The sequence below is a fragment of the Capricornis sumatraensis genome, chromosome 2 (assembly GCF_032405125.1).
Source record: "Capricornis sumatraensis isolate serow.1 chromosome 2, serow.2, whole genome shotgun sequence".
Taxonomy (NCBI): domain Eukaryota; kingdom Metazoa; phylum Chordata; class Mammalia; order Artiodactyla; family Bovidae; genus Capricornis; species Capricornis sumatraensis.
The window spans coordinates 58765297-58783511 of NC_091070.1; the positions used below are offsets into that span (position 1 = coordinate 58765297).

Consider the following 18215-nt stretch of genomic DNA (forward strand, 5'->3'; position numbering starts at 1 on the left):
TCCTCACAGGGACTTTGTGTCAACATTTTAAAAGTGCCATTAATAAGATCTGTGCTCTTTCAAGGAACTTTACAAATGTCGTTTTTCTTTTGATAAGCCCAAAGAAATATCTCAGAATTATTGTTATTTATGTAACATTCAGATTTGAAATAACTCCACAGTCATCTTACAAGTGTTCTTTCTCCAATATTTTAGAATGAATTTGTGTGTTGAATAGTACTAAGTGATGGATGTCTTCTTGGTCCCTTCCAAGTCTAGATCCTCTTAAAGAAAAAAAATAGTTATAGTTATTCAAATACATTCTGAAAAAATCTAATCTTTAATTTCCGTGTGTGGTTGGTAAGTTAACATACCAATGACATTACTCAGTGAGAATGCTGAGGGATAATGATAAAAATGATAAAACTTACTGCTTATTAGAGCTTCTACTTTTATAGAGGGCCTCCATGTCCCAATTGTAATTGTCTATAGAATGCTTGATTTTGAATCCAATTGGGTTTTGTTAGACTCATTATCATGATTGTCATTATTATCTTTGTTATTATTTACCATGAATTGGCTGTTTGTTCCCATTATGTTAGCAAAAAAAAAAAAAAGAAGAATTAATTATATGGGCATATTATTAAGAGTACAGATTTACACTAGGGATATTATCGGCTTACTTTAGCCATTTTGTCAATGCTTCATAATAGGTAAATAATCCTTTGATCAGGTTGAGAGAGAGAGAAGGAGGAAGGAAGGAAAGGAAGATGGGAGGGAGGCGGGAGGAAGAGAGGTAGGAGGAAAGGAAAGGTCTGCCCAAGCTCACAAAGAATTTAAAAATAATTAGGTAGGATTTGACTGTTAAAGTCATTACTAGAAAGAAAAGCAACAAACTAAAAAGTCCACTCAATTACAATAAAGCTACTGGCAAGACGTTCCATTAGCTCTTTACAGTGAAGACTTTGAAAAAATTTAGGCATACTGGAACACTTAAAATTTTTGACTGCCCTCAGCAGAACTTTTCTGGGGACCAACTCTAATAATTTAACCAGAGTTATTATTGATGATAAGCCTATCATTAATTGGGAATTCATTTGGCAAATTCCATGGTCCTCTGCTTCCCACGTGTAGAAGCAAAATCCATAGAGGGCCTATAAGAAACAGAGTGCCCAAGTTGCCCATGGAATCACCAGGATGCCACGGCATACACCTAGAGCTCACCACGGTTCGGGGACATGCCTTTGAACACCCTCGACCCACTCTGGTAATGACAGTGAAGGGCAGTCACAGAACTTCTTTAGTGTGCTTTGCCTGAGTCCATATATGAAAGATACATTTAGCTCCAGAAGGCACTTAAAGCATACTTCACAGATGATGGACTAAACCATTTCTCACATCCTACAAAACACCACCAGACTGGATGCAACACTTTTATTGTAGGACTCTGTACATGATAAATGTTCTCCTGTGTGGGTGGGGCCACATCAGGATGCTTCTCTCTCCAAACGGCTGTATTTCTTCCTTCATTAACTTCTCTGTACAAGAATACAGTATTCTATGCACTAAGAGCATGCTTTGGATATTCCACTCAATGCTTATTGTCATTCACACTTCTGAGACTGAAAGTTCACAGTTTTACTGTTAAAATCTCAAGCCTTCTGAAAGACAGGCATGTGTTTTATTTACTTAATAGGCCTAAATGATCCTTTTATGGATTAAAACTCAAAGCATCAGATTTGTCTTTGAAATGACTAGTCGCCGAGGTGGTTAAATTAATAATACTGCTACAGAAGACAGTATCAAGAGAATGGGGGAAATGTTTGCATATTTCCATAAGCCATGTGGGAGAATGGTGGTGTGTAAGAAGTTTAAAACGCTCTTCATTAATTTAAGTGTCCCTAAGTTTCAATGAATGTAATGATAATATAGGAGATAGTATTTTACTCTAGGGGAAAATCAAGAGAATTATTTATTTTACTAGATGAATCTATTGGTCAAAGCACTTCACCAAAAATCACCAGTGAGTCAATTCCAAGTATCAGTTAGTCATCTTGAGACAGGACATTATGGAACACATAGAGAAAACTATCTCCACTGACCAAAGGGACCTGTGTAGAATAAATTCTTTGTTTCTTGAAAGTACTTATATCTTAGAAAAACAAAAAAGAATTGCATTATACTTAGAGGAAACTGTTTTAAACAGTGATGGAAATCTATATTAAGAAAGAATGTCTTGAAACATTGAGAGAATGTTGGTATTTACTTAGACTAAAAATTCAACAGTGATCTCTCTCCAGACCCCACAATGAGAGAAAATACTATGAGAAAAGTATTTATTAAAAAGAAGATTTGAAGAAAAAATTTTAAAGAGCCACATGTAAGATGGACAGATGAAATTTAGATAAAATAATGAAATTCCCCTTAATTAATCTCAGTTCTAGCTGCTCTTTGTATCACCTGAGCTGAGTGATGGGAGACTGACCTGTTCAAGATGCAGTGGAAAATACAGTCCTAGATAGACTGAACAAAATTTCACATTTGTACTATATAAGCTGTCATGGGTTCCTCTCTGCTACTAAAAAGTCTAAGCATTCAAAGAGACATACAGTCTGTTCTCAAATTCTCCTTTTCCAAATAGGTACAGTATCATATCCTGACCCCCCAAAAACGACCTTTATAAATTTGCCACTTAACAAAATAAAACTATTCAAGTGATCAATAGGATTTGCCATCCAGAACAGATGGTGACTGCTGATAAAATTTTGAAGGCTTTCTCTGAAACTATGGACCACAGATTAATTAACTGTCCTCTAAGAGCTGGTTTAGCCCTTAACACACATGAAGACTGGAAGACTATTTCCTAGTTCCTATTTCTGCTTTATTGACTATGCCAAAGCCTTTGACTGTGTGCATCACAATAAACTGTGGAAAATTCTGAAAGAGATGGGAATATCAGAGCACCTGACCTGCCTCTTGAGAAACCTATATGCAGGTCAAAAGCAACAGTTAGAACTGGACATGGAACAAAAGACTGGTTCCAAATAGGAAAAGGAGTACGTCAAGGGTGTATATTGTCACCCTGCTTATTTAACTTATATGCAGAGTACATCATGAGAAACGGGACGGGAAGAAGCACAAGCTGGAAGCAAGATTTCTGGGGGAAATCTCAGTAACCTCAGATATGCAGATGACACCACCCTTATGGCAGAAAGTGAAGAGGAACTAAAGAGCCTCTTGATGAAAGTGAAAGAGGAGAGGGGAAAAGTTGGCCTAAAGCTCAAGATTCAGAAAACGAAGATCATGGCATCTGGTCCCATCACTTCATGGCAAATAGATGGGGAAACAGTGGAAACAGTGTCAGACTTTATTTTTCTGGGCTCCAAAATCACTGCAGATGGTGATTGCAGCCATGAAATTAAAAGACGCTTACTCCTTGGAAGGAAAGTTACCAACCTAGACAGCATATTAAAAAGCAGAGACATTACTTTGACAACAAAGGTCCATCTAGTCAAGGCTATGGTTTTTCCAGTGGTCATGTATGGATGTGAAAGTTGGACTGTGAAGAAAGCTGAGCACCGAAGAATTGATGCTTTTGAACTGTGGTGTTGGAGAAGACTCTTGAGAGTCCCTTGGACTGCAAGGAGATCCAACCAGTCCATCCTAAAAGAGACCAGTCCAGGGTGTTCATTGGAAGGACTGATGCTGAGGCTGAAACTCCAGTACTTTGGCCACCTCATGTGAAGAGTTGACTCATTGGAAAAGATCTTGAGGCTGGGAAGGATTGGGGGCAGGAGGAGAGGGGACGACAGAGGATGAGATGGCTGGATGACATCACCAACTCGATGCACATAAGTTTGGGTGAACGCCAGGAGTTGGTGATGGACAGGGAGGCCTGGCGTGCTGCAATTCATGCAGTCACAAAGAGTCGGACATGATTGAGCAACTGAACTGATTCATGTCACTCCTGCAACATGTACATTTCCTTAGAAACTCCTTAAATCCAGCCAGCTGAAAACACAGTGCCAAGGGTTTCTCCAGAGCATCAGAGCCACTGCAAAGAAATATAGAACTCAAAGAAAAAGTGACATGGCCTGACTTCCTAGCAATTGTTTTTCATTAAAAAATATATAATGTAGAAGTAAATAGTACTAATAAGTACAAAGTGTAGAAGGTAGCAAGTAAGAAAGCTGAATGAAGACACTCACAGAAAAAAATATTTATACTCTTAAAAGATTTAATTATCTGGCTGATTGCCATAATATGGGAAATCTTGCTAGATTAACTGAGAAACTAAAAGTTAATTATAAAACACCCAAAAATGCTACTTCTGGGAACCCCACTGATTCATTTTTAACAGTGAATTTTATCACAGGTTACTGTGATCATAGCAAAATGTTTGATTAAAATGTTTTAAAAATGAACCAGCATGCACTATAGCAACAGCGGGAGTTGTGAGCCAAGCAGGATATTGAGTCCTTCCAAGAAGCTTGAACCATGGAACGCAGGAGCCAACAGCAAACACTCCTGAAACTCACAGACTCTTTGGCAGCACAACAATGACGCTTCTTAAGAGTAATCAGAGCCCCCAGCACTCCCACAGCTCCTTTGGCACCAAATAAACCTTGCTTGAGAAGGAAATTTATAGAGGCAGACATAGAATTTTATGAGGCCTGAGTAATATATTTATTTCAGCACATTTTGGTCATAAAATTATCATTGAGCTGAATGTTCTGGCAAGTAAACACAGTTCAGTGTTTTTCGCCTCAAAAGGAGGCTTACTTTGGGTTGTAGTGCTCAGATCCAGCCTGTGCTTGTTATTCGGAATTTTAGTACCAGTCACTTCTATATAGTCCTACGGCAAATGCCATTGGGACAGGGAAAGGTGACTGCTGAGGTTTCTGCTACCTAGCAGCATTGATGCACTGGCTGCTGCAATGTAAAAACACTTTCTGGGAACAATTTAGTCAAGTGTCATATAGCAGAAATGAGTAGTATGATAGCTGTAGGTCCCCTGCATTGCATTTTTTTAAATGCTTAACTTATGGATGTTTTCTTTTTCCCCAAGAAGCAGAAACTTAACCTTTCTTTACCTCCTGATTTTAAAGTAAAATAATAAAATGAAAATATAATATAATAATTTGCATCACTTGAGCCCAGACCAACAGACAGTGGTGTTAGTTTGACAGAAACATACTAGATGTTCAGTTCAGTTCAGTTGCTCAGTCGTGTCCAACTCTTTGCGACCCCATGAATCGCAGCACACCAGGCCTCCCTGTCCATCACCATCTCCCAGAGTTCACTCAGACTCAGGTCCATCAAGTCCGTGATGCCATCCAGCCATCCCATTCTCGGTCGTCCCCTTCTCCTACTGCCCCCAATCCCTCCCAGCATCAGAGTCTTTTCCAATGAGTCAACTCTTCGCATGAGGTGGCCAAAGTACTGGAGTTTCAGCTTCAGCATCATTCCTTCCAAAGAAATCCCAGGGTTGATCTCCTTTAGAACGGACTGGTGGGATCTCCTTGCAGTCCAAGGGACTCTCAAGAGTCTTCTCCAATACCACAGTTCAAAAGCATCAATTCTTCGGCGCTCAGCCTTCTTCACAGTCCAACTCTCACATCCATACATGACCACAGGAAAAACCATAGCCTTGTCTAGACGGACCTTAGTCGGCAATCTAATGTCCCTGCTTTTGAATATACTATCTCGGTTGGTCATAACTTTTCTTCCAAGGAGTAAGCATCTTTTAATTTCATCGCTGCAGTCACCATCTGCGGTGATTTTGGAGCCCAGAAAAATAAAGTCTGACCCTGTTTCCACTGTTTCCCCATCTATTTCCCATGAAGTGATGGGACCGGCTGCCATGATCTTCATTTTCTGAATGTTGAGCTTTAAGCCAACTTTTTCACTCTCCTCTTTCACTTTCATCAAGAGGCTTTTTAGTTCCTCTTCACTTTCTGCCATAAGGGTGGTGTCATCTGCATATCTGAGGTTATTGATATTTCTCCCGGCAATCTTGATTCCAGCTTGTGCTTCTTCCAGCCCAGCGTTTCTCATGATGTACTCTGCATATAAGTTAAATAAGCAGGGTGGCAATATACAGCCTTGACATACTCCTTTTCCTATTTGGAACCAGTCTGTTGTTCCATGTCCAGTTCTAACTGTTGCTTCCTGACCTGCATACAGATTTCTCAAGAGGCAGGTCAGGTGGTCTGATATTCCCATCTCTCTCAGAATTTTCCACAGTTTATTGTGATCCACACAGTCAAAGGCTTTGGCATAGTCAATAAAGCAGAAATAGATGTTTTTCTGGAACTCTCTTGCTTTTTCCATGATCCAGCAGATGGAGGCCATTTGATCTCTGGTTCCTCTGCCTTTTCTAAAACCAGCTTGAACATCAGGAAGTTCACAGTTCACGTATTGCTGAAGCCTGGCTTGGAGAACTTTGAGCATTACTTCACTAGCATGTGAGATGAGTGCAACTGTGCGGTAGTTTAAGCATTCTTTGGCGTTGTGTTTTTTGGGGATTGGAATGAAAACTGACCTTTTCCAGTCCTGTGGCCACTGCTGAGTTTTCCAAATTTGTTAGGAGAAAATAAATCAACCAGTGGACTTAAAAGTGATCTTTCCCCCTAATCAAAATCACAAAACAATCTTCACATCAAAGTTGGTTTCTTTCACCAATTCCAATAAAGAGATTTTAAATCCTACGTTTTATTTTTTTATTTTAAAAAGCAATAACAAATCATCTGTCAAAATATTAGGAGACTCCAAATAGCCAAAAAAAGCTTGAAAAAGAAGGGCAGAATTGGAGTTTTCACATTTCCTGATTACAAAATGTACTACAAAGCTACAAAATACTGTACTAGTATAAAGAGAGACAGAAGACCACTGGAAATCGAATAAAGCCCAGAAGTAAATTCTCACATACATGGTCAAGTGATTTTTGACAAAGGTTCCAAGACCGTGCAAAGGGGAAAAGGTAGTTTTAGTAACAAATGACGGTGGGAAACTATCTTCATGCCAAAGAATGAAGCTGGACAGTTACCGAAAGCCATGTACAAAAAATTAACCTGAAATGAATCAAAGACTTAAAAGTAAGAACTGGAACTATAAAACTCTTAGATGAAAACATAGGGCAAATGCTTCACGACACTGGGTTTGGCAATGATTTCTTGGATATGGCATCAAAGACATAGGCAACAAAAGAAAAAGTAGACAAATTGGACTTCATGAAAATTTGCAAATTCTTGTCAAAAGACAACAAAAACAAACTACCCAATTTCAAAATGGGCAAATGACTTGAACAGACTTTTTGCCAAGTAAGATATACAGTAAGTACATGAAAAGATGCTCAAGATTATGAGAAACTGTGCTGTGCTTAGTCAGTCAGCCATATCCGACTCTTGCAACCCCATGGACTGCAGACCGCCAGGCTCCTCTGTCCGTGCAGATTCTCCAGGCAAGAATACTGGGATGGGTTCCCCTGCCTTCTCCAGGGAATCTTCCCAACCCAGGGATCAAACCCAGTTCTCCCACATTGCAGGCAGCTTTTTTACCTTCTGAGCCACCAGGTAAGCCTTATGAGTCATTAGGGAAATGCAAATCAAAACCACAATGAAATACCACTTCACACCCACTAGGATGGGAAAGAAACAAAAGTCGCTCAGTTGTGTCTGACTCTCTGTGACCCCATGGAATTCTCTAGGCCAGAATACTGGAGTGGGTAGCCTTTCCCTTCTCCAGGGGATCTTCCCAACCCAGGGATTGAACCCGGGTCTTCCACATTGCAGGAAGATTCTTTACCGGCTGAGCCACAAGGGACGTCCAAGATTACTGGAGTGGGTAACCTATCCCTTCTCTAGCAGATCTTCCCCACCCAGGAATCAAACTGGGGTCTCCCACATTGCAGGTGGATTCTTTACCAACTGAGCCACGAGGGAATGGCTACTATTTGGGGAAAAAAAAAAAAACAGACTGATAAGTGTTGGTGAGAATGTAAAGAAACTGGAACCCTTGTGCATTGTTGGTGAGAATGTAAACGATACAGCTACTGTGGAAAGTAGTATGGTGATTTCTCAAAAATAATTAAAATAGAGTCACCATACAAGTCAGTAATTCCACTTCAGGATATGTGAACCACCCCCTCCCTAAAAAAAAGAGTGAAACAGACTCTCACCCAGATATTTGTATTCTTATGTTCATAAGTTTATTCAAAATAGCCAAAAGGCAGAAGAAACACAGATGTCCATCAGCAGATGAATGGATAAACAAAATGTAGTCTATACATATAATGGAATATTATTCAGTCTTGACAAAAATGTTGACACAAGCTACAACATGAATAAACCTTGAAGACATTACATAAAAGAAATAAACTGGTCACGAAAGGACAAATACTGTGTGATTCCACGTGGATGAGGTACCTAGAGTAGTCAGGTTGACAGAGACAGAAAGTAGAATGGTGGTTGCCAGAGGCTGGGAGGAGGGGTGAATGTAGAGTTATTGTTTAAAAAGTCCAGGGCTTCAGTTTGGGAAGAAGAAAAAGTTTTGGAGATGGTTGGTGGTAATGGTTATATAACAATGTGAACTTACTTAGTGCTACAGAATTATCCAATTAAAAATAGTTAAAATGGTTTAAGTTATATGTTATATATATTTTATTACAATAAAATAATTAAGAGATCAACAATATTGAATGAATTAACTAACTGTCAAAAAATTAGAAAGAACTTTGTCAAAAATAGGTTAAATAAATTTAACCCACTCAATAGAATATTTTTGTAGTCAGTAACATTTATTGATGGTGGCAACACAGAAAATGCCTGTGATATGGTGTTAAATGGGAAAGAGGTGAAATTGTCACATACTATAATTGCAACTATAACTAAATCTAGTTCAAGGGAGAAAAACTAACAGGAAACATCAAAATTCTTTAAAAATTTGCATTGGAGTAGTGAGACTATTTGCTTTTTTTAAACCTATCTTCCTGTTGTTTTTGAAACAGGATGTAATCGTCTTTCATGGAAAATAAATTTATAATCAAAACTGAACAAGGAATAAGGGAAAGTTTTAAAATAATTATTATTAAAGCCCATTTTAGTTATTACCCATAAAATCCAGAATGCTGTGGGGATTTGGGGGGTTTCTTTGAGGCTTTTGCCAAGGTGAGTGATAGGTTCCTAGAAAGCCCTTGTTCAATTCTATGCTTCAAAACCTGCTTCAGGATTTGGGTCACTGAGCAGGGACACAGAAGACAAGCATTTCTAAAGAAAGAAATTTTTCAAGGAGTGTCATGCGCTTGACACGCAAAGATAACTTCCCAGAGGCAGAACCTGCATGTTCAGAGAGATACCTCTCTAGGTCAGGCAGACTCATCGCTGAGCAAATAGCCTTTAAAACTGCTTTCCCAAATGAGGCAGTGAGTGATGCTAAGTAGATTATAACTTGATTCTGTATCCATCTTTGTCTGACTTGCTGTCATTAGCTCTTTGTCTTTCAGCAACCACTTCTAGGCTTACCCTACCACCCACTCAGGGAAAAGAGAATCAGAGCAAGAGAGGATCTGGGTTCAGATGGTGATATCTGCTCTTTAGAAGGGACAGGTAGAGGGCGAGCAAAGATGGTGGGTGGCTGTGTCACAGAACAGACGCTGCAGCTGCACCTCCGGCCACTCGTTCATTTAACAGACCCTCCCATGACCTCCCACTTAGAGCAGCTCCCAGAGAGGGGAGTGATGGAGACCTGTGATGGAACCAAGATGTCCCTTGAGGCACCAAGGTAACCAGCTTCCCAGAGGCCCAACAGCCGTGTGCCTCTCTGATGGCTCCATTGTTACAGATCCCGCCCTGTAAGAGCCGTTATCCAATCTGTCTTCCAGAGCCATTGTTCCCAGCAGACGCTGCCACAGAAAATTCTCATAAATTGAGTTCCACTCCATGATGCTCTTGGATTCTGGTTTGAAGAAGTTTTCCAAAGTCCTAGTTTGCTTTCTTTTCTATGCTCTGCCGCTTTGGACCATTCTGTTGTCTCATCAATCCTAGGTGGTTCGAGATCAGATCTCTCACTGCACAGTGAAACTGCGCCAGACCACGGGTCTCATGGAGTACTGCCTGGAGGTGATTAAGGAAAATGATCCTAGTGGCTTTTTGCAGGTAAGTGTCAACTAGTTTCTGCTTCAGATTCTCAATGTTCCGTAAGACTGACTCTATGATGTCAAGGCCAGACTCCCAACAGACCTAGCTGGGTATCAGAAGACTCTACCATCATGGGCTACAAGACTGAAAAGGCTTTTTAAATTTGTTTTTGTTTATGTTTGATCATGAAAACATAATTCCCTCTAAGTTCCTCCAAAGCAAACTTATTACCTTGCATAAAAACTGGGTCCCTTTACTAATATCTTGGACAGTTTTGTCAGAAATGTAAGTATACACATGTTTCTGCCTTCTTTACATCTCCTTCTGGCAAGTCAGTGATTTCCCAGAGTGAAATTTTTTCATTGTTTGGATGTCTCATGGTTTCTTTAGTGTTGCTTTAATGACATGCTGTGATGTCAGCTAAATTTTACTTAACTTTTGATCCCAGTGATTAATGGACCTTTGATTAAGGAACATGTAGCTTCCTTTCAACTAACATTCTACCAAACTGGCCAAGAATGATGAGGGGGGTGCCTAAATATAAGAAATGAAAAAGTCCTCTACCAAAGAATGAGATCATGCATGAAGATGACATACAGGAAATCCTATCTTACAGATGATCATATGCAACCTCTCTGAACCACTTAATAAAAGTCATTAGGTCTTAGGTCTTGACTTGATACCTGTAGCTCATATCAGAAACCTATGATTGTTGGTGCTAGTGGATTTCACTAATTGCTAACATATCATTACTGAATGTTGTTGGCTTTTAACTAATCAGTCATAAATAGCATGATCATGTATCCAGATGATATAATAGAGCAACTAACAGCTTCTAGTTATATATAGTGATCCCTCTGAGTCCCAGAAGTATTCAGATTTTCACGATAAATCACAGGTTACTCTCATCATCAGAAGCTCCTCGCTGCCTGCATAGAGACAGGAAGGATGTGGGTCCCAAGGCACTTGGTGGAGCACTCTGGGAGAGCCAAAGAGCATTTGGGTGCCCAGTGTGGGGTTGTATTTCTTAGGCTATGCTCTTTGTTTGAATAGATTTCTGACGCCCTCATAAGGAGAGTGCACCTGACTGAGGATCAGTGGGGGAAAGGCACACTCACTCCCAGGATGACCACAGACTTCGACTTGAGTCTGGACAACAGCCCTCTGCTGCAGTCCATCCACCAGCTCGACTTCGTGCAGATGAAAGGTGCGTGCCTGTGCCCCACCCAGTCAGAGCAACTCCCTGCTGGAAGCAGGGTAAAGGCAGCTTGCAGATTGCAGCAAACAAAAGGCAGCCACCAGGTTTATAAATCAGCTGAGAGGTGAGAAAGTACACACACACACACACACACACACACACACACCCCTCTGGTTAGTGTTACAAAAATCTGGAATAGCTCCCATCTTATTGTGTAATGGAAATGTATATCCTTGTAGCTGGAATGTCAGATAAATCAGATGGACTCAATGCTCGCCTTTTTGAGAGACATAAGAGATTTCACATGCTCAGCATTAGAGGAAGAAAAAGAGAGAACATCACTGTACATAAATAACATCTTGTTACAGACGGTAAACCCGATATATTGATATAAATCAAGGGAGTTCAGCATTGAAACTGCTTCTACAAGGACAGAGATAGTGGCAGACAGTTGATCATGGATTAGCAGGAATTTGAGAGGATCAGAATTGGCTTGCCTATACTGGTCAGGAAAGTGAGAGCCTGGGTACAGAAGGAAAATGAAAGTATGTAATAAAAACTTAAACATTTTAAATTTTTTGGTCTCTAAAATTAAGAGGTATGGCAAGATCTCAAGATTTGTAGTATCTGCTGAGGGGACATACAAGTACTTAAAATTATCTAAAGGAATATAACTCTTTGAAGAAAAGGTAAAAATTCAAGCCAACCATGCAATAATATTTTTATGGCAGTGTAAGTAATATTGCATTTGAAAAATACTTCTGATTTTTTAAAACCTTTTTATGGTGAAATAACTTATACATTCACAGTAAGTTGCAACAATAGTAAGGAGAGGTCCCCTATGCCCTTCACCCAGTTTCCATTCATGGTTACATCTGACATAACTGTCACATAACATCAAAACCAGGAAACTGGCATCAGTACAGTGTGTGTGTATGTGTAGTTCCGTGCCATCACATGTGTAACCACCTCTGCAGTCCAGATACGGAACTACTCCATCAATGCTCTCCCTTATCTGCCCCGCTAGTCCCCCATCCCCACTGATCTGGCTTCCATCTCCATGACTTTGTCATTTTCTGATCTTTTTTAAAACTAAAGTAATTGATTTGCTCTTTGCTTCTCCCAATTTAAGCATCCATGTAATAAATAACTTAGAATCCAATGGTTTAGAAGTTTTGTGTCTTAAGAAAAATCCGCATACGTCCTTTTATTAGACAGAACCATATAACCCCGCAGGTGTTAGGGGTTTATACTACACACATTCCTGTCCCGGGTAATGTACAGTACTTCTCTCATCCTCTTAATGAGGTTTTGTCCTCTTTTATCTTCAGTTTCCTCATCTTTTTGTTTAATATTTATTGCTTTGGGATATGCCTTTATTAATTTTCAAAGTAACTAGTGTATAGATTGTAAATAAAAATGCTTTGTTGTAGTAACAAAAACATTTAGCTTTTACTGGCTGCCTACCAAGTCAGACATACTCTTTCCATGGATTACAAAATGCTTTCCATGGATTAACTCATTTTATTCTCCCAATCCTAGTAGGCAGCTGAGGACATTGAGGTGCAGGAAGACTGGGTTACTTGCCTGGGCTCACTCAGCTAGTGACTGGCAGGGCCAGAATTCAAACCCATGGAGCGTGGTTCCAGAACCCACACCTACAACTTCTAGCTTGTGCTGTAAAATTAGTGCCTTACTAAGCCACTTCTTTAAGAAGTAACTGAATTCTTCTCTTAATCCTGAGAAATTAAATTTTGTTGTTGTTGTTGCAGCAATGCTTTCAGGCTTTAAAAAAATTTGTTGACACCTACATGGTAGCCTGTGGTGTGCCACCATCCCAGTAATATGCAGAGCCCCCTTCATCAGCCTCTTTCTGTCCCCAGTTCCTTCAACAAGGTAGAATCTTTGAAAGGTTATGTCACAAGTAGCTCAGAGGAGAAAATGTGTCACAAAAGGGCAATGTAAGGGCGTTTGGTGAAAGAGAGAAGAAAAAAAAAAAAAAGAGTCAATCCAATTAGCCTTGGTGAAGGGGCAGGAGGAGGGGTAGGTAGAGCATAGCGGCCTCAGGGCTTTCAGATGCTTTAATCAGCTGAAAGCCCTCTCCTCCCCCATCCATTCTGAGAGATGTCCATCTGCCATGGTGGAGTCCACGCCAGCTGACACAGTGGTAACAACTGTATTGGAGTAAACAGGCCCTTCCTTGGAAGTAGCAATTACAGGTTCACGTGTTGTGCATCACAGATCACACTCCTAAAGCATTATCACTTGGCCACTTAGGGCTGTACACAAGCGTAACTGTGGACATGACTGTACACACAGCAGAGAATGCCATGCATGTGAAAGGCCAAAGTGCGGAACACTCTCATAGCAAAAACTCACCTAGAATTCAAAATTATCCAAAACAGTTACATATGAAGTTAATACAGTAGGCCACTTGGTATGAGACTGGATTGTTCCATTTTCCTTTTCTTTTTAATACTTCATGTGAATTTACTTCTGATAAGTATCCCTCTGAGGAGTTAATTCATATGTTCATGTGTGTGTGTGTTGTGTTCACTAAATTTAATTAATTCAGTAAGAGCCCAGCCCTCCTTAAAATCTGAATAATTTTTATCTGTCACACTTTTAAAGGAGAGAAAAAGCTTAAAGGTCATGGCCCAGAACTCAGTTACCTGCAGTTAAGACTTCTCTTGCTTGCCCCTTTGATGTCTGTTAGCACATACACAACCATGCCTAGTGCGTTGTTGGTCTTTTTATTTTCTTAGGATATTCATAGTCAGTTTAGCAAACTGAGCTTCACAGTCAGGAAAAATATCTCAAGAAATTGCACCCTCATATCCATGTAATAATAGCCAAATTTAAGCAGCACTTGAAATGGTGTTAATCTGACCATTGTAAGACCAACAATATGTTGGTTTTAATATATAATTTCTAGTTGTGCTAAGTGGATTAGTAGAAAGTTTAATATTTTCAAAGTTACTTGAAATAGGCATTTAAGTCTGTGACGCAAACTTACAACTAAAATATCTGTCTACTTCCTGACTCAAAATTTGAGAATCTCTCGGATTTTGAAATTTTATCTCAGATGCCTTTTTTTTTTAACATCAGAGAAGATAGGTCTCTTGCCCATTTTGAAATATTCTCACAGCATCTGCTACTCAACTAAAATGCATTGTCTAAAATTATTCTCTTATTAGCTAAGGATTTAACTGATCTGCTCTTTTGGATTCCATATCCCCCTCAAGCAATTGAGATCTGAGTGAAGAATGTTGGTACCCTCTTTGTTCAAACATCACAAAATGTAAGGGCCTTTTTCCAGTTGCATTTTGATTAGAAAATCATCTTACCCTCTTTCCAGACTACTGGGAGTGGTGTTTGATCTCTCAGGCTTTTCTTTTGTAGACAACAACCAGTTAAACTTTGTTTTCTGTTTTTATTATAGAGTAATAGAAACATTTTTTTCCTTAATCCTAAATTGCTATTTTCAACTTTTACCTGGTCATGGGAAGGAAATTTTAATATCTTTTTTGCCAGTCTATCAAGGGCTCTGTTGCTTGGCTCAGGATAGATTCCAGATACATACTCTCTCCCAGAAAAATATTATTACCCCAGAATTGTTTAAGGACACAAAGTATCCCAAGCTTCATGAGTTAGTGCTGAAATAAAACGCCAGATGTCAGGGTGTTCATTCTGACCCTGGGTGATACATTGACCTGACAGTCCATCAAGCCTTTTTAACACATAGACCAACAGATATCAATCTCTTGAGTGCCTCTACTCACCTAAGGACACATTTATCTCCATTAACTCATGTTGAATGTTAAAAAGCCCTGAATATGCACCGAGGTCATGGGCAAGGACAATGTGATCTAAACAGATTCTCCTATAGATCATGGAAAAAGAACACCCAGGGGTTTGGAAGAGATAGGGATGAGCATACATGGGGTGGTGGTTTAGTTGCTAAGTTGTGCCCAACTCTTACAACCCCATGGACTGTGGCCTACTAGGCTCCTCTGTCCATGGGATTTCCCAGGCAGGAATGCTGGAATGGGTAGCCATTCCCTTCTCCAGGGGATCTTCCCAACTTAGGGATCAAAACTGCATCTCCTGAATTGCAGGCAGATTCTTTGCCACTGAACCACCAGGGAAGCCCTGACATGTGGGAAGTTGCATGAAATCTTTTCATGTTCTGGGGGCCTGGAATTCATGTCCTCAAAGCCTTGTGTGCAAGTTTATCCTCAGCAAAGTACTGATGCCAGCTTTCCAGAAACAGCCCATTCTTGTGCTGAAGTCTAAACTTTCCTCAGATGCTATTTGTATTGTTCAACCATCATAAAAAGGAATGACAGTCCACAAAGGAACCTTCGGAGATGATGACAGTAACACTGCTCTCCCAGCCACTACAGCTCTGAAGGTGAACTATTATCATCTATACCAGCAATTCTTGAGAAGCTTTATCGTTCACATTATAGGAACTGAGAAGAAACACTGCTCTTGGAATTAGGCCTGCACTCTCCCTCTAATTCACTATTCCTGAGCCCCAGACTGGAGAGGCAGTGATGTAAACATCCAGCCCAGGGAGCCAACCTGCTGGGCGTCAAAACCCCGCTCTGCCACTGCCTCACCCTGAATCCTTCCTGTGTTTCAGTTCCCTTGTCTACAAATAGAGATCATCACAGTACCTACCTTGTGGGCTGGTGTTGAAAGTTAAATGCGTGGACGCATAAGCTCCGCCCCACAGCCTGGCCCTCGGCAGTGTTTCCACCTCACACACGTTCTCGCGGCTCCGCACAGCTCCCTGTTGCCCCTTGTCCTCACCACACTCTTGTTATCCCACACAGAGGAATTCTCGATGGTGTGAGGGCTGTCAGTCTGAAGGGTTAGAGAGAAAAGTAAGTAAATATGAAAATCATGAGAGATCATTTGCACTAGAATGACCTTAAAAAGGTAAGACTTTTGAAAACCTTGGTATTAACAGGCCACAGTGGCAGAATTTAATTTTGAGATGAGGCTCCACCAGACCCCAAGGAAGTCAGTAAGAACAGCTACCATTCTGTGTCTAAACGAATTTTTAGCCGGAAACTTGATTTCACAGGCTAGGAGGATACTGAGTACTAGAATTCTCATCAGGTCAAGGGAAACTAGTTATTTAGGAAAAATAAAGATGTCCAGGAATGATCATGAATGTGTTAAGACAGTTATTGTAGCTCCAATTACAGGAATTTCAATAAAACAAAACCTTTTCTCTCAGAGTTCAGCCCAGCAACTGTAATGCTATCCATTTCCAAAGCATAAGATAAATCAATTTGAAAATACTCTGGATTCTTGTAAACCATTTAATTTATACCTAATAAATTGAAGAGGGGTAATAAAGATATAAAACCCAGTATAAAATCTCTTGTTCTGAAATGCCAGCCTTAGTCTTTGTTAACAAGACTGTAATTTTATCACATTTCCTTTTATATGCAATGTCACTTTGGGGTAAATAAGGAAAAAGAAAAAATAATTCTCAGCACATTGAGAAATAGATTTAGACAGATGCAGATGTTCCCAGGTTCCTTCCATCTCTCTCTCTTCCCTCTCTTTCTCTCTTAATTTGCTTTTTTTGTTTGTTTTGTTCATTTGTTTAAATTTGGGATAGTGTTAAGATCTGAAGATTAGAGACCAGTTAGACTTTTTTCTAGCTCCTTGTCCCTTGAAAGTGTATCACACTGAGTACTTACAAATGAAGTTCACATGTTTTAATTACACATGACACTATATTTCGATGAATCTTTTAATTATACCTATGACTATGTGGGAAATTTGAGTTTCTTATCAGAGACATTGAAAACATTTGTGTGATTCAAGTTGAAACCATTTTCTGGATCTTATTGTTGATTTTAAAACTGGTGAAATGTAGACTTGCCTGAAACATGAAAAAAGGGAAAATGAAGACTGATAAGGCAGATAATAAAATAAAGAAAGTCCAAGGAGTTGTTATTTTATGGAAGGCCCTTAGCAATACCAACAGTTAAGAGCAAGTATTTCCCAGGGAGACTGACTGCCTGTCTCTAGAAGCCCTTTGAAGAACGGTTTGCTTAAATTTATCAGATTTTGTTGTTGTTACTGTTCAGTCGCAAAGTCGTGTCTGACTCTTCATGACCCCATGGACTGCAGCATACCAGGCTTCCCTGTCCCTCACCATCTCCTGGCATTTGCCCAAGTTCATGTCCATTGAATCAGTGATGCCATCTAACCATCTCATCCTCTCTCACCCTCTTCTGCCTTCGATTTTTCCCAGGATCAGGTCTTTTCCACTGAGTCAGCTCTTCACATCAGGTGGCCAAAGTATGGGAGCTTTAGCTTCAGCATCAGCCCTTCTAAAGGGTATTCAGGGTCAGATTTTACTCCACTGTTAATATGTTAAGAGGTATTCTTTTACTATAGAAAAAATTTAAATGACAAAGTAAATTTCTAACTGAAATAGTGACCTTAAATTAACCTCCAGTTAAGTAACAGGTTTCTGTGATGTGCTTAGTCACTCAGTCATGTCTGACTCTTTGAGACCCATGGCCTGTAGCCCACCAGGCTCCTCTGTCCATGGGGATTCTCTAGGTAAGAATACCAGAGTAGGTTGCCACGCCCTCCTCCAGGGGAACAGGTTCCTAGATGATATCTATTATGCATAGAAAGTCACTAGAATCATTCAAAGGAGTTCTGTCTTCTGCCGCCTCTTTCCAGTCAGTCCTGTAGTCTATTTAGTAAATGAAAGTGCAAGTGTTAGTCAGTTGTGTCCAACTCTTTTTGACGGCATAATTGTAGCCTGCCAGGCTCCTCTGTCCATGGAATTCTTCAGGCAAGAATACTGGAGTGGGTAGCCATTCCCTTCTCCAGGGGATCTTCCCAACTCAGGGATTGAA

The 18215-nt window shown here is 40.0% G+C and overlaps 1 protein-coding gene across 20 annotated transcripts in view; it reads left to right on the forward strand.

The window, feature by feature from the left end:
• TRIM9 (tripartite motif containing 9) overlaps nt 1-18215 on the forward strand; it is a 122983-nt gene that overhangs the window by 75275 nt on the left and 29493 nt on the right. For 19 of the 20 annotated variants that reach the window (XM_068963613.1, XM_068963618.1, XM_068963615.1 and 16 more), the window contains 2 exons: nt 10023-10133; nt 11169-11322. In XM_068963613.1, coding sequence (XP_068819714.1) covers nt 10023-10133; nt 11169-11322 — 265 coding nt within the window. The remainder of the gene's footprint in view (nt 1-10022; nt 10134-11168; nt 11323-18215) is intronic. The other variant, XM_068963633.1, reaches the window with a different exon arrangement.